We start from the raw sequence: 16702 nt of genomic DNA on the forward strand, positions 1-16702 counted from the left end.
TAAATCCAGGTCTGCCCCTGGAAAATATGGACATTTGGAGGGTCTGCATCAGGTTTACGACCTTTGCTCTAGATTGAAGGAGCTGGTGTAGATCTTGCCTTGAAGCAGTGGGAGGTGGGATTTGAAGAAACAGAAGCAACTTTTTTTCCCCATCCTAAGCATTGGCTCAGCAAAGAAACCTGTTCAGCCTCACAGGCACACCAGCTCAGCCTAGTTAGCTCAGAATCAGGCCTGTGATGGCCATGAGGCAGGAGCTCTAGAATGCTGGAACCAGTCAGTCAGTTCACGTATGTGTTGTTTGCAACATAGCTTAGCCAGCTATTGTGGAATCCACACACACTGGCCAGGCATGTAGGCCTTCCCACTCCTTGCCCTGACTCAAGGCAGGGGCAGCTGCAGGCATGATCCGTGGTGCTGCTCAGTGACAGGAGTGTTGCAGAACTTGTTGCGTTGAAGTTAAATGAAGTTGTTGGCCATGGTTATTGCAGGAGTAGAGAGAAACCACTAGAGAGGGACATACCTGGGCAAAAAAAACACACACCATCAAACCATGAAGCAAATGGCATCCTGAGTCGGCCAAGCAAAGCAGAGGCTGATGTTGATCGTGAAGGCAGATAAAGGTGGAGTCAAAGGGATGGGCAAGGGAAGGATTCAGCAGACAGGGTGTGTGTCATTAGTGTTAATAAGATAAATTTAATTGCAAAATGATGCGTCCTCATTCTCACTCTTTGTTCCTTTATTTCTGCATTCTGGAGCATCCTCCAGAGATTCTGCTGTGGCTGCGTCTCAGCCTGATCATTCTCCAGTCATAGAGGTGTGTTTGGCGGAAAGAACTGGAGGTGTTCTCTGCCACTGCCTTATAAAAGATCCTGAATGTTGGCATTCAAGCCCATAACTGGAGGGAGAGAAGCAGGAAGGCAGGTGGAAAATGTGATTTGAACACTGGGTTTAAATTAGAATTAATGTGTGGTGAGGAAAGGAGATAGTGTATGAGCTCAAGACTTGCAGTCACAACAAACTTGGATGTAGGGTTGCAAGGTCAGGAGCATCCCAGGCCCTGAAATTTCAGAGCCCAAACCTGAGACCTAGGGGCAGTTCCTGAAGGTGTCATGGAGGCATAGCTGTCAACGTTTCCCATTTTTTAAGGGAAATTCCCATATTCCGAATAGGATTCATTGCAAGAAAAGGGAAAAGTTGACAGCTATGCGTGGAGGTGGGCCCTGGAGATGGGGGTTAATTGGGAGAAGGGAGTGGAGGAAGGCAGCTCCCAACAGAATGTCTGTGCTACAATTTGGAGCTAGCTGTTGCTAAGCTGAATCTTGCAAGTTGTATGCACAATCTTCTTAATTATTTTTAATTATTCTTAAAGGCACTCTCACCCACCTGGAGATTCAGGCCCTCCACCTGCCACCTGGAGTGGGACAGGTAAACCTGGAGACTTCAGGTGAGAGCTGAAGGTTTGGCAACACTACCTAGAGTCTGTGGCAACTGGCCCTAAGAGGCATTTTCCTGGGATTTCCTTCTGATGAAACAGAGATGCTTTCAGTATAAAACGTCTGTGTTAGGCTCTGGGAGAAGGCTGTGGCTCAGTAGCAGAGCACATGCTTTGCATGCAGAAGGCACTGGATTCAAACCCAGGTGTCTCCAGATGGGGCTGGGGAAGACTTTTGCCCGAATCCCTGGGGCGCTGCTGCCTGTCAGCATCAAGAGTGCCAAGCTAGATGGAGCAGTGACCTGACTTGGTATAAGACAGTTCCTTATGTTCCTAGGATATAGGTGATGTGGCATATTCGCAAGTGACATGACATGACATTATTTAGGGGACTCAAATCTCACTGGGGTAACCTCCCTGAACCCCTTTCAAAAAAATTGGATCGCATTGATACATGGACTAGATGATCCTCTGGGTCTCTTTCAACTCCTCAACTCTCTGATTCTGTGTTTGGACACCTCCACCACAAGGCCTCTCCAACATCCATCTTAGTTTACAGGGGGCAGCAGCAAGGAAGGTTTGTGGCGACTGCAGTCTTCAAGCATACATGGCCATGCCGACTGGTGCAAGGAAGCAAAGGGACCGCTGGGTGGAACGCTCATCAGCTGCAACTTCATATAAGGACAACCCAGCAACGTGCTCCATCTCAAGTTTCTCCAGATATGCATGATGCCATTTTAATTTTGGGTGGGGCTATTGGCGGGGCTGCAAAAGAGATCAGGCTGCCAGTATCCATTGCACCATCAGAGGATTAAGCTACGTGGCAATCACCAGTTTCATGACTCGGCAACTCCTACACTGCTTCACTTTTAAAAAGGGGGGACAATGTTTCCTTGTTGCTGGTGGACCTTACAACTGGATCCTGGACACAATCCTTGGTCAATTAAAAAAGTACTGGAAAGGTTCGAAGGAATTATGTGCATGCTCTTCCTTTTGCTGCTGTGATATAGGCAACCCTCCTCCTTCCCTTAGGGCTAGTCTGTGCTCCTCACACATGACAATTATGGGTGGGGCCAGTGCTGGACTTAGGTATAAGCTAAACAAGCTATAGCTTAGGGTCCCACTCTTTTGGGGGCCCCCAAAAAAATTTAAAGGAAAAAAACTGGATGTACATTTCCAAAATATAAGATAAAAAATAAATAAAATAAAACCTACATACAGCAACAGTGTTTTGTGTTGTGTAGGCTCCTATGATGTAAGTAATGGGCCCCACCTGCTAGCCTGCTCCCTAAAATATCACTGGTTTGCTCATTTCTATATATACATTCTGCATGGACTGGTTGCATGGCAACATATGTAAATGGCTTTAGATACCTATTAGGTCCATAAATTAAAGGTAAAGGTAAAGGTACCCCTGCCCGTACGGGCCAGTCTTGACAGACTCTGGGGTTGTGCGCCCATCTCACTCAAGAGGCCAGGGGCCAGCGCTGTCCGGAGACACTTCCGGGTCACGTGGCCAGCGTGACATCGCTGCTCTGGCGAGCCAGAGCCGCACACGGAAACGCCGTTTACCTTCCCGCTGGTAAGCGGTCCCTATTTATCTACTTGCACCCGGAGGTGCTTTCGAACTGCTAGGTTGGCAGGCGCTGGGACCGAGCAGCGGGAGCGCACCCCGCCGCAGGGATTCGAACCGCCGACCTTTCGATCGGCAAGTCCTAGGCGCTGAGGCTTTAACCCACAGCGCCACCTGCGTCCCTGGTCCATAAATTACCATGTAGCATATATTCAACACACAAAAACAGTGGTAATTTGTTGTTGACAAAGGACAGCTGGACATATAAAGGGCCCCATTAGCTACATTAGCTTAGGGCCTCATCAAACCTAAATCCAGCCCTGGGTGGGGCCAAAGCTAGTGATGGGTGGGGCCAGAGCCCAAAGTGGGAGGAGTCACTCCTTTTCACTCTCTGCCACTCCCCCCCCTCTCAAGCTCTCTCTTTCTGACATGCCCTGCCAGATCTGTCACCATTCCTGAGGATATATCTACCTGATAGGTTTCTGCACCACTGATAGCGTCAGGGCCTGAGCAATCCCAGCTTCTAGTTGCCCAGGAGCCAAAGATCTGAAACCATTATTCTACCCGTGTGCATAGGCTTGTTTGTCACAAGGGTGTGTGTGTGTGTGTGTGTGTGTGTGTGTGTGTGTGATATCAGCTTGGTGGCAACGCCTCCATTCCCAAATGCTGCAAGACTTCGAGAAGGAGCAGACTTCTGAAACTTTTTAGAATGAACATTCAGCTGCCTCCCCAACTCTGTACCTCATGGTTACAAAACAGCCAGGCAGCCAGAAGCAACATTTGTGAAACAGAATCACTTTGGAAACCCATATTCCCGATTGCTTTATGCAGAAGTAAACTTTTATTAGAGGTGCAAGCACAGAGGAGATTGCAGAGAATGGGGAAAGCAGGTGTACATCAGAGGCAGGAAGGGAATCCATATATACACACCCTTTATGTCCTTGCCACCTACGCAAGAGAGGTTAGACGATGTGGGACTCCAATTTGTTTATGAAAATCCAAATGTATATTCACCTAAATTTCCTGAACTTTCTTGATCACCTATGCTGTGATGGCAGATATAGGTTGGGGCAAGTTAATCTGCTTAAGGGTTTAGTTTCTTTCTTTTTAAGTGAAATTTCAAAAGTATAATAATTTTTGGAAATGTAAGAAGATTCTAATTCAAAACCTCTGCTTAATTCCGAAGGCGTGTGCCATTTCATTTCAGGTATGCTATAGCGCACATTTTGTTATGCATATTGGCTTCCTTTGCAGCGCTATTTTGGACAATATTTGGACATAGCCTTGTATATGCCAATTTAACACGTAGAACGTCCCTTTTCTTGCTTTGCAGCTCAGTCTAAAGATGGTACCCAACAAGGCTGCAGCAACTAAGTACATCTGGAAAATGTTATAGAATCATATAGTTTTGGAAGGGACGCCAAGGGTTGCAGAGGGAGAGGCATGCATTTGGGACCGGCCCCACTGACTTCATGCTATCAGCAGTATCGGTCAAATGGAAGTAGAATTGTTTCTTGCTCTTTGCTCTTGCTTCAATTCGTTCTTTTATTTGGAAGAGGGAGATGTCGTCATGCCTTAATACGTCGGTGAATAGTCTATTGAGAGAGAGAGGAAAATGTTTCTGCATTTTAAAGGCCCAGTGGTCACCAACGAACCACTCAGGAACAAGACCGAGATAGAGTCAGAGAAACCACGCATAGCCCGAAACCTTAGCAGACTTTCTGGCCTTTCTGGCTTCTCCCATTTCTTCCATTGTTACTCCTCTTTCTAACATTCTGCCCCACTCAAGTAACTCTAGAAAACAAAGGATGGGAGATCAGGGCTCCCGAGGGTTGCGCAGAGCTTCCTGAAGCCTGTATTCGCCCCATAGGACGCACATACATTTCCCCTTCATTTTTGGAGGGGAAAAGGTGTGTCCTATAGGGCGAAAAATACGGTATGTATACACACAGTTGTATACATCCTGTTACAGAAATGCATAGATTGAGAAAGGTTAAATCAATGTTTCCAAGACAAGAAAGACTGGTTACAGGAAGTTCAGAACCTTTAAACACCTTTAAACAAAAACTTTTCTTTCTGCAAAGATTATGCAGGCATGAGATTTTTAGTTGATGGTGTCTGATTTTTAATTTTTTAAATTGTTTTTATTATATATAGTTACTATTGTAAACTGCTTTGATCATTTTTGTTTTTTGTAATAAATAAATAAATATATAAATAATAAACATGGTATGGTTCTTCTTACCTTGCTCTTCGTAAGAGCCAGACTGGGATTGGGTGGATGAATGGCTGTGACATAATGAAGGCCTGCTTTGAGATGAGGGAGAAGATTGATAATGGCCACCACTTCCTCCTCCTCTTCCTCCAGAACTTCCTCCTTGTGAAATTCCACCAGGAGATTGCTGGCCTCCACTTCCTCCTCCTCTAGAACTTCCTCCTTGAGAAATTCCACCAGGCGATTGTCTTCCTCCACTAGAACTTCCTCCATATGACATTCCACCAGGAGATTGCTGGCCTCCACTTCCTCCTCCTCTAGAACCTCCTCCTTGAGAAATCCCACCAGGCGATTGTCCTCCTCCACTTCCTCCTCCTCTAGAACTTCCTCCTTGAGAAATTCCACCAGGAGATTGTCGTCCTCCACTAGAACTTCCTCCATATGACATTCCACCAGGAGATTGCTGGCCTCCACTTCCTCCTCCTCTAGAACTTCCTCCTTGTGAAATTCCACCCGGTGATTGTCCTCCTCCACTTCCTCCTCCTCTAGAACCTCCTCCTTGTGAAATTCCACCAGGAGATTGCTGGCCTCCACTTCCTCCTCCTCTAGAACTTCCTCCTTGAGAAATTCCACCAGGTGATTGTCCTCCTCCACTTCCTCCTCCTCTAGAACTTCCTCCTTGTGAAATTCCACCAGGAGATTGCTGGCCTCCACTTCCTCCTCCTCTAGAACTTCCTCCTTGAGAAATTCCACCAGGCGATTGTCTTCCTCCACTAGAACTTCCTCCATATGACATTCCACCAGGAGATTGCTGGCCTCCGCTTCCTCCTCCTCTAGAGCTTCCTCCATGTGACATTCCACCAGGAGATTGCTGGCCTCCACTTCCTCCTCCTCTAGAGCTTCCTCCATATGACATTCCACCAGGAGATTGCTGGCCTCCACTTCCTCCTCCTCTAGAGCTTCCTCCATATGACATTCCACCAGGAGATTGCCGCCCTCCACTTCCTTCGCCTCTAGAACTTCCTCCATATGACATTCCACCAGATGATCGTCCTCCTCCTGAAGTTCCACCAGATGATCCACCTCCTCCTTGCCCTATATCAGCCCTTTGATAAATAAAAAGAGGTGTTATTTTAGATGGGGGAAGAGAGATATCAGCTGCATGATTTGACAGAAGCTACTCTTTTGTATTTATATCAATTTTTTTTGCTCTATCATTGTGCCCCAGCCTGAATCAAATAACGTGGGTGATAAAGAGTACAGTGACATTTTGAGCAGATTGCCCAAGTTCATATTTGTTTGCCAAAATTTAAACACACAGGGATGGCTGCGACTAAGTAGGTCAACTTGCTTCTCCTTGATATCAATGTGAAAAGTTAGCCATGGCTTATTTTATTCAAAACATAACTATGCTTCATCAGAAGATTCCAAGGTAGTCCACAAAAGTGGGGAAACAATTCACACAATACATATACAACTATAAACAAAACAGCAACAAACTTATGCTTCATTGATTTCGGTGGGATCTAAGCAGAACAATTTGGATCGAAATCAAATCTTCTAATTTAGAGTTCCCGCTACCCAACATCCCTCATTATGGATGCTGTTGAATGCAGAAGGTTTGTGGTGTGAGGGATGGGAAGTTTAAAAGTAAAATATTTGACGGGTTAATGATATTTAGCGCAGTTGCCTTCTATGACACCAAGAAAACGTACAATTTAACGTCTACCCCACAAAACAGAATCCCAAGGCTACCTGTAATTTATGGCAGCAATTTATCTCACCAGGCACAAAAGTGCAGGAAAGTCTCTTATTTGAGGAAGAAGTGTATATTTAGACATTCAAAAGGATTTCAGGAAGCAGAAGAGCAAAAATTGTTCAAGTTTGCCAGCGACTAAAGATTCACTAGATCAAAATTTGGCATGGACCGGGGGTCAAAACTGGGATTGGGTAGAAATTATAGAGCAGGAGAAGTGTCCACCCTCCTCTCTGGCCCTGGAACCAGTAAAGGGCATGTCTACTGGAGCATGGCATTTTTAGCCGGATTTACCACTGAGTACCAACCAGTCTGGGACACGGGTGGCGCTGTGGTCTAAACCACAGAGCCTAGGGCTTGCCTATCAGAAGGTCAGCAGTTCGAATCCCCGCGACAGGGTGAGCTCCTATTGCTCGGTTCCTGCTCCTGCCAACCTAGCAGTTCAAAAGCACATCAAAGTGAAGTAGATAAATAGGTACTGATCCGGCGGGAAGGTAAACAGTGTTTCTGTGCGCTGCTCTGGTTCACCAGAAGCGGCTTAGTCATGCTGGAAACATGACCCAGAAGCTCTACGCCGGCTCCCTCGGCCAATAAAGCGAGATGAGCGCTGCAACCCTAGAGTCGTCCATAACTGGACCTAACGATCAGGGGCCCCTTTACTTTTACCAACCAGTCTGTTCCAGTGAATAGGGTGGTAGAGTGGGGTCTGACAATTTCAATTGTCAGTTGCACTTCCTCAATCTATCATCCAGTTTCAAAGGTTTGTTGTGAAAGTGAATCAAGAGGTCATAAAGAGCCTTGCAGGAGAATAAGCGCTCAAAAGGTTTAATGCGTAAAAATTGCAAGTTTTCGGGAGAGATGTTCTCCAGGAGAAGCTTCTCAGGGGCCATTTCTCCCACTATCCTATAAATAGCAACGGGCGTATTATTTGACTCATTCCTGTGTGAATTCTACATACGCAAGGTGCTTCCCTTCCTCAAGAAGTTGACGGTACTGGTTGATCTCCCCCTCCAGATGGGTCTTGATGCCAAGGAGTGTCTGGTACTCCTGGCTTTGATTCTGGATCTCATACTTAATACTGGCCAGCTCATGTTCCAGGGGCTCAACAAGGCTCACGATCTGCTGCAGCTGCATGTTGTAGCGTCCTTCTGTGTCGTTCAGGTTGTTTTGCAGAGACTGGAGCTGCAAAGCAAATACAAAGCCTTCAAGAGCAGGGGCAAAACATAGACCTAGCTTTCTTCATTCATTCCTGCATATCAGGTGTGGGGACCATTTGACCCTTCAGATGTTGCTGAACAACTTCCATCAGCCCTAGCAAGCATGGCCAATGGCCAGGGCTGATGGAAGATTTAGAACAGCAACATTAGGGGGGGGCAAAGTGTCCCCACTCCTGTTCCACATTAGGTGTCAGGTCTAGTGTTATGTACTGAAGTTCTCACCCTGGGCCAGCAGGGGGATACTGTTGATATATTTTACTCAGGTCCACATATGCAAATAAGGCATCAAAAGTGACGTTCAGTGATTGGATAGTTACAGAAAGTTGTTACAGTTATGTTGTACTGGAGCTCTATATAAGCAGGCTGACTGAGCCCTTCAGTTCTGTTCTGGCCTGTGAATAAACAAGAGCTGTCTGAAGAATCGCGGTGTCGTCTGATATGTTCACCCACAACTTAACATCTAGCATAGCCTTCTTTCTGGTATGGTGTGATTGCACCAAAAGATCCCAACGGCTTCAAGCAACTGAGACTAGTTCTACGGAACGATGACGCAGAATTGGAAGCTGTGACTCACTAAACTGATCTGCGACTGCAGCTCAATTTCCAGGGTTTGATATTGCTGACTGAGCTCCATCACTTCTTTGCTACTGGTCCCAATCTCCTGGTCGCTCGACTTTTCTTGCTGACGAGATTCCTCCATCTGGAAAACACAAACAGAGGGCCATGAATCGGGCCTTCCCCAAGTATACACGTTCCAAATCAAAGTGGGGGGAAATGAGCAGAATGTGTTGTGCAAAACAGAGGAATGGCAACTTTGCTGGATTTTCATAGTTGTTCCTATGCAGACACTTCAAATAATGGACAATTTGTTTATTTCCCCCTGCCCAAACTTAATAAATATCATTAATTTAAAAGATGGGAATATCTGTGTTTTTCACACTTCGGTGACAACAGTAACGATGTATTTTTTTCAATAGTATTTCTAAATATGCAATGTGTATGTTACTAACCTCGTCTCAAATCTTATTGCAGTGGTACCTCAGAAGTTGAACGTAATCCATTTTGGAAGGCCATTCGACTTCCAAAATGTTTGGAAACCAAGGTGCAGGGAAGTTTTTAACATTTGATGAATTATTGTATTTTAATCTTTTGTTGGAAGCCACCCAGAGTGGCTGGGGAAACCCAGCCGGATGGGCGAGGTATAAACAACAAATTATTGTTGTTGTTGTTGTTGTTGTTGTTGGCTGCAGGAGCTTCCTGGAAGCTGTGGAAGCCCCATCGGACATTCAGGTTCCAAAGAATGTTCGCAAACCAGAACACTCACTTCCGGATTTGCGGCGTTCAGGAGCCAAAATGTTCGACTTGTAAGGCGTTCACATTTCAAGGTGTATAAGAAGCCTGCCAGGTCAGAACAGAGGCCCATCTAATTCAGGTTCCAATTTCCTACAGTGGCCAAACAGATCCCTTTAGGAAGCCCACAAGTAAGCCATGAGCACAATAGCACTCTCCCCTCCTGTGGTTTCAGAGTCATAGTATTCAGTGTCACATGACCTCCAATAGAGGAAGTAGAACATGGCCATCAGGGTTATTAGCATTCTCCTCTTGCTGATAGCCTTGTCCTCTGTGACTTTGTCTAATCCTCTTTCAAAGCCACCCAAGCTGATTTGCCATCGCTGCCTGCCGTGGGAGCCTGTTCCATAGTTCAATTACACACTGGGTTTTCAATGGCTGAAGTGAGGGCACTTGGGGAAAGCACTGGAAAGGTATCAATTTATACCCTGAGTGCTAAAGGCATGCTTATACCATCAAGCTACATCGATTTGATTCAGTTTCCTAAAGAACTTGGGAACTGTAGCTGGGTGAGGGTGCTGAACATCTTCAGATAATGATCCCTAGTGTCAGATGGCTGTTGCAGTTGCTGGAGAGTAACCAGGCAGGACCTGTGTTTTATAGGCTTTATTTTGGTGCAAACTATTTACAGTGAAGAGCCCCAAAGCTCATGTCTGGCTCAACTGCTAGCAGAATCTAAGAGTGGTCTTTTATTGGACCTCCCCCAACATAAGAGTTTCGTTACCCCCAACCTTCTCCTCCCCTCTTTGCGCCTCAGGCTACTGCGCAGGATGGGCAATGGCAAGAGCGTGGGAGGGCATTCCACAGGGAGGGCGCCACTACCGAGAAGGCCCTCTGCCTGGTTCCCTGTAACGTGGCTTCTCGCAGTGAGGGAACCGCCAGAAGGCCCTCGGTGCTGGACCTCAGTGTCCGGGTAGAATGATGGGGGTGGAGACACTCCTTCAGATATACTGGACCAAAGCCGTTTAGGGCTTTAAAGGTCAGCACCAACACTTTGAATTGTGCTCGGAAACGTAAATTGATCATAAAACAATTTATGACTGTACTACAGATGCCAGTGTTTGCTCCCCACACAGCTATCTACAAGTAGGCAAGCAATTGGGTACCTTTTCCTTGTGTCAGACCCCATATGATTTAAAATTCTTTCTTTCTTTTAGAGCTGGGGTAGGCTGCGAAGAAGCATCGTTTGACCCTGTTCCTTGCTCTCCCGGGGTTACTCACCTTAGCCTCATACCACTGTTCGACCTCTCTGCGATTTTGCTGAATGATCTGTTCATATTCATGTCTCAGATCATCCAGTCTCTTTTTCAGGTCCTCTCCAGGCTTGGAATCAACCTCAACAGTGACATCCCCACCGGACTGGTGTTGCATACTGTTCTTTACCTGCATGTCCAAAACAAATAAAACATTGATACCCTCCCGGCACACACAGTGGGCGCACTTCCTTAGGCACACTAATGTGTAAATGGCTTTTTGAGTCGTGGATGGCGGGCGCTCAGTATTTAGGGCATTTGCACCCCACCCTTCAGCCAAAAAGACTTCCAGAGTGACTCACATACAGTCAGTTAAAGCAAGACAGTCCCTGTCCACAGGCTTACAATAAATAAATAAAAGACACAGGAGAAAATGGACAGGGAGGGAAGAGGGGGAAACAAAACTCAGGCACCAATTCTCAAACAGCTTTTCTTATAATGACCAGCTGGCACAGTTCTAAATATTAAAGAATATTTAGAAAACTATGGAATAAAAGGAAACAACTTGGCAGAATTAGACTGATTCCGGTATATTGTATAAATATAAGTTCGTAGGGAGGTAAAAAGAAACTATATAAGAAATATGTAACTGTGCGGTATAAAGTAATGGATAGAGAAAGTACAGTGAGATCAATTGGAAGTCAGTTTTAATTTTTTTCTCTATAAGTTTTATAATTGTGTTCAGTATCAGGAGTATATATGATGATAATTATATTAATTTTCTTATATCTTATAGTGTGGTGGTTTGTTTGATTTTTCTGTTATTTGATTGATTGATTGATTGATTGATTGATTGTATGTTAGTTTACTTGTCTGTACATCTGTTTTCTCATAAATGTATTTATTTTAAATTAATAAAGATAAAAAAAACAGTTCAGGGGCAAGAGGTATGTGATGCAGCTGGGCTGTTACAGCAGAGGTGATGGACTAAACTCTGCTTCCCATCTCTCCCACTGACATAGTCACATTCAAAGTGATGGAGCGTATCCCATTCAAAACAATGGAGTGTGCTTAGACTGCATCCTTCTTTGAGCTCATGTCTGACTGGGCATTGAAATGTGCAGCAATTTCACGCCCACAATTTCCAATTCTGCCAAAACTATGCACACACTATGTCCAAATTTATGGGTTTATGGGGAGCCGGGGGGGGGGGAATCCTTTGTGGGCAGGATCCTGAACCTTGCCTAGGAGTTAGCAGTTCTCTCCTCCGTTTTAAAGTTCCCAAGAGTTACCACCAGGCCAGAGCCGCTGTGTCCTTTATTCCCATACCTAGTGAGAAATAAGCTGCTCAGCGCCTAGGACTTGCCGATCGAAAGGTCGGCGGTTCGAATCCCTGCGGCGGGGTGCGCTCCCGCTGCTCGGTCCCAGCGCCTGCCAACCTAGCAGTTCGAAAGCACCTCCGGGTGCAAGTAGATAAATAGGGACCGCTTACCAGCGGGAAGGTAAACGGCGTTTCCGTGTGCGGCTCTGGCTCGCCAGATGCAGCTTTGTCATGCTGGCCACGTGACCTGGAAGTGTCTCCAGACAGCGCTGGCCCCTGGCCTCTTGAGTGAGATGGGCGCACAACCCCAGAGTCTGTCAAGACTGGCCCGTTCGGGCAGGGGTACCTTTACCTTTTTATATTCTGGGATTTCACAAAAATATTGGAAGATCCCAGCACAGGGAGGAAGAAGATGTAAACTTCCTTTCTGAAATTTAACACATGTCTTCCAAAGGCCTTGGATTTCATTCCAGGCAAGAGGGGGGTGGGCGGCTCTTACTTCGTTGTGGTTTTTCTTAAGATGGCTCAGTTCTTCCTGCAGGGATTCATACTCCATCTCCAGGTCAGACTTTTCCAAAGTCAGCTTATCCAAAAGGGGACGTAAACCTTGCAGATCAGCCTCTACGCTTTGGAGAAGACCAGCCTCTGTCTCATACCTAAGAAAGCCAAGGAAGTTAGTCTGAAAGGCAACAAAGGCGCAGTCTGCAGCGATCCATTTTGTTTGTGACAAAACTGTTTGGTTGCTGTTGTTTTAAACGTCTCTCAGGGACCAATCCTAAATTCCAGGGATGCCAACAGGATTTCCAGAGGCTGGTACACTGGATTGAGCTACCTGCGTCTTCTTGCCCCCCCCCAACCTCACTGCCATTAACTGGGTTGTTGTAAAGAGAAAAGGGGGGAGGGAGGGTAATTTACACAACCTTGGGCCCCTGAGAGGAAAAGCAAGGCAGGAATGCAAGCTTCTTGTATTAATTTCCAAGGCCCTAAGTATTTAAGGTCCAGGATACCTCAAGCACTGCCTAATTCCTTACGTCTCTGCCCAATCACAGAGGTCTTTGGGAAAGTCACTTGAATGGCCGGGAGGAAAAGCAAGATAGAATGGCTCCCAATAGAATATCAATATCAACAATAACAACAACAGCGATAAAAGATCAAACATTAAAAACTTCCCTAAACTTGCCTTCAGATGTCTTCTAAACGTTTATTTCCTTGACATCTGATGGGAGGACGTTCCACAGGGTGGGTGCCACTAGCCAGAAGGCCCTCTGCCTGGTACCCTGTAACCTCACTTCTCATGGTGAGGGAACCGCCAGAAGGCCCTCAGAGCTGGACCTCAGTGTCCCTGATGGGGAGCTCTGGGAATAATAGCTTTATGCAGTGCTTTTTTTCTATTAAAAAAATGTTTAGGGGTACTCTCATTTTATGACTCATTTTGAAATACTGCCCCTCAATGAGGCCAAAATTAGATTCACAAAATGTTAAGGGGTATGCGTGACTATGTGTACCCCCAGGAAAGAAAGCACTGGCTTTATGAGAGGAATAGGGGTCTCCTAAGAGCTAACAGCACCCTCAATAAACTACAGTTCCCAGGATTCTTTGAGAGAAGCCATGGCTGTTTACAGTGGTATAAGAGCATGGGTGTGGATGTGGCCTAATAGGAAGCATCTCTGTATGGTCTTACTTCATCTTGAAGTCATTAGCAGCCATCTTTGTGTTATCGATGTCCAGGAGCATCTTGTTACTCTCAGCCACCGCATCGACCAGCTGCAAGAAGGGGAAAGGGCACATTTGGTTGCTAAGGATTCGGGACTACCATATTTCCCACAGTGATACAAAGGGAAGAAATACCTGACGCAAAACATCACTTTAAAAAAAAAAAAATCATGTATGGAAAGCTGACATTCTGATTGACATTCTGATTATGGCAATTAGTGCTTAACTAGATGTTATTTAAAACTTGTGGCCGCCATCGAGCCACAGCTCTTCCCCACATTCCCCACATTTCATTGAAGCAGTCGTGCTTTCCTCTAGGATACTACAAGCTGGTGGGACCTCAAGCAAGCCAATTCATTCTCCTTCTCATTCTGTAGGGTGGTATCCAACAAAGTAGATCTGCGGGCGTAAGAATTTCCACTTTTGCTATGGAGCTTCCCCTCCCTCTCCTCTCCCACGCGCCCCGCACCCTCCCCAAATCTGCTCCAGAGGAAAACTCCAGAACAGATTTAAGGATATACAGGGAGGGGAGAGGTAGATGAAGTGCTTAGACAGCAGAGGCAATTTTTATCTCTTTTAGTATTTAAACTTTTGTATGTTTCAAAGTAGGGTTGTTATTTTTTCTTAATGTTTTATCTTTTGTAAACCACTCTGAGGTGTGTCTCTCCCCCCCCCCCCCCAATCAAGCGGTGCATAAATTTTATGGAAAAATACATACAATAAAGTAAAATACTAGCTGCTGGAAACTGCAGAATGGGAGAATGTCATTGCACTCGTGGTTTTTCCACTGGCATCTATGAGAACAGGATGCTGCACGAGGTGAGCCTTTTGCCTGTTCCAGCAAGGCCTTTATTATATTCTTATGTCCCTCCCCATTGTGATCTGAACAAAACACACATGTCACTAGGGGTGGATCTACACACGGGGGGGGGGACCCTAAAAAGTAAGAAATTAAATCGTTATAATAAAAGAAAAAAGACACTATATAAAATCGCTTAGATTTTTTTTTTGCTCTCCAGCACCATCTGGTGTTGCATGTTTGTAATGCATCCAAAACACTGATTTTTAACTAATGTAGCTGAGTCCTAGGTGCCTTAAGGAAAACGTATTCACTGGCACCAGTGAGGGTTGATATGTGACAATAATCTTCTTTTTAAAAAAACCAATGGAAACTTTTCCCCAAGGCTCTATTCTAGTCATAGATCTGTTCCCTGATTTTTTTCTTTTTGTGAATTGTTTTTAAACACACACAAACACACAACTCACATCAAAATTGTGCACATTTTATATATATTCTACCCCTAAAGTAACACATTTTTTAATTCTTATTTTTTAAAAAACCACTTTCCCTAAAATACACATTTCTCCATATGTATAAATCTGGAATAAGTTAATATGGTTTGGTTCTCTTTAAAATGTCAACCATTTGGAGTCCTCCTTCATCCTTGCTGTTGAGCAGTTCTCACAATCCATTCACCATAATCCCCATTCTACTGGATTTGAGAAGATGTTGCCCGCTTTGTACAGCGTTCCACAAATGACCTTTTTAGTTGGAGCCCAAAGAGAAGCCCCTCTCCGAGAGTCAAAACAGATGGGGAAGGGCGAATGAAACTTTATTCGCCCACTGGCCGTAGCAACCAAAGAACATTGGGATGTACGCAGAACAAAATAAAAAGTCAGTTATATAAAACACTTTTAGGGTCCTGAATCAGCAATTGAATAGTGGACCTGACACGGATTGCCCCAGCTAGAAACTGTGGCGGGGAAGGGCGATTACGCTACCTCGTGGGAGAGCTTGTCAATCTCATCGTAGTAAGAGCTGTAGTCTTTCGGTGCGCCGCTCTGCCCATGCTTCCGATGCCACTCTTCAATCAGGTGCTCCAGCTGGTTGTTCTCTGCTTCCAGGTTCCGCACCTGGTCCAGGTAAGAGGCCAGGCGGTCGTTGAGGTTCTGCATGGTGCTCTTCTCATTGTTGGAGAGGAACCCAGCATCGTCGCCGCCACCAAACCCAAACCCCCCAGAGCCGCCTCCGAAACCGCTGCCACTAAAGCCACCGCCACCAAAGCCACCGCCACCAAAGCCACTCCCACCACTGAAGCCACTCCCACCCCCATAGCTATGCCCACCACCAAACCCACCACCAAACCCTCCAGGCATGTTATGGCATATCCCCCCTCCAGAACCAGATCTTCCTCCACTATAACTTCCACCAGAAAACCCTTGACTGTTTCTCATGGAGGAAGCGTTTCTCCTAGAGGAGACTGAGGAAGACCCTCCTCCTCCACTGCCACCACCGCCACCACCACCACCACCACCACAGATAGATGTCTGCTTGAAGCTAGAGATACAGCTCATCATGACGGCTCTGTGGGGATTCTGTCCAAAGCCATCTTTATTTATACCTTCTACTCCAGGTGTTTCTCCATCCTATGTGGGTTTGTCTGGCTTCATTTGCTGATCCCCGGCATGATTTGCCAAAGGAGACTGTCATTATTTCGAACAATCCCAGTCTGTGTGAGTTTGTTTGTTTGTTTAAAATTCCAACGGTGTAATTTTCACCTGGGTGGCTCCGTGTTTCGTTCTGATCACTTCCACGATTTTACACCCCAAGTGACTCCTGCAAGTTTGGACTTAGCCTCCTTCAGCCCTGCAATAACATGAAAATTGCAACAAGGATTATTTGAGATCTATGGGTAGAATTGCAATTGCATACAGCCTCCTTGGCCCACATAAGTGACCTCCTAGAGAGGGACTTGAAAGTTGAAACGGAAGAGTCATAGAATTGTGCAGGTAAGCCTTCGCATACCTGTGTTCTTCAGATGCTGTTGGACTCCAACTCCCATCAGCACCAGTTAATCTGGCAACTGTCAGACGTGGTGGTAGTTTTAGTCCCAACGACATCCAGAGAAAGAGAGAGAGCTTAATATATTTA

The 16702-nt window shown here is 45.7% G+C and overlaps 1 protein-coding gene across 7 annotated transcripts; it reads right to left on the minus strand.

The window, feature by feature from the left end:
* Positions 1-3816: 3816 nt before the first annotated feature.
* LOC310829782 (keratin, type I cytoskeletal 19-like) lies at positions 3817-16191 on the minus strand. 7 transcript variants are annotated; one of them, XM_083708693.1, is made up of 9 exons: positions 15553-16191; positions 13739-13821; positions 12557-12713; positions 10765-10926; positions 8768-8893; positions 7935-8158; positions 5995-6326; positions 5251-5943; positions 3817-4600 (listed from the first exon to the last, which is right to left on the minus strand). In XM_083708693.1, the coding sequence occupies exons 1-9, from the start codon at positions 16126-16128 to the stop codon at positions 4581-4583; spliced, it is 2373 nt and encodes a 790-aa protein (XP_083564819.1). In that variant the 5' UTR covers positions 16129-16191; the 3' UTR covers positions 3817-4580. The 7 variants fall into 7 exon arrangements, with proteins under 7 accessions (XP_083564819.1, XP_083564820.1, XP_083564822.1 ...); XM_083708694.1 differs by having other exon boundaries at positions 5251-5359; positions 5432-6326; positions 15553-16188; XM_083708696.1 differs by having other exon boundaries at positions 5251-5359; positions 5708-6326; positions 15553-16186.
* Between the last annotated feature and the right edge of the window lie 511 nt (positions 16192-16702).

Source organism: Podarcis gaigeae (genome assembly GCF_964106915.1).
Source record: "Podarcis gaigeae genome assembly, chromosome: 13".
Lineage (NCBI taxonomy): Eukaryota > Metazoa > Chordata > Lepidosauria > Squamata > Lacertidae > Podarcis > Podarcis gaigeae.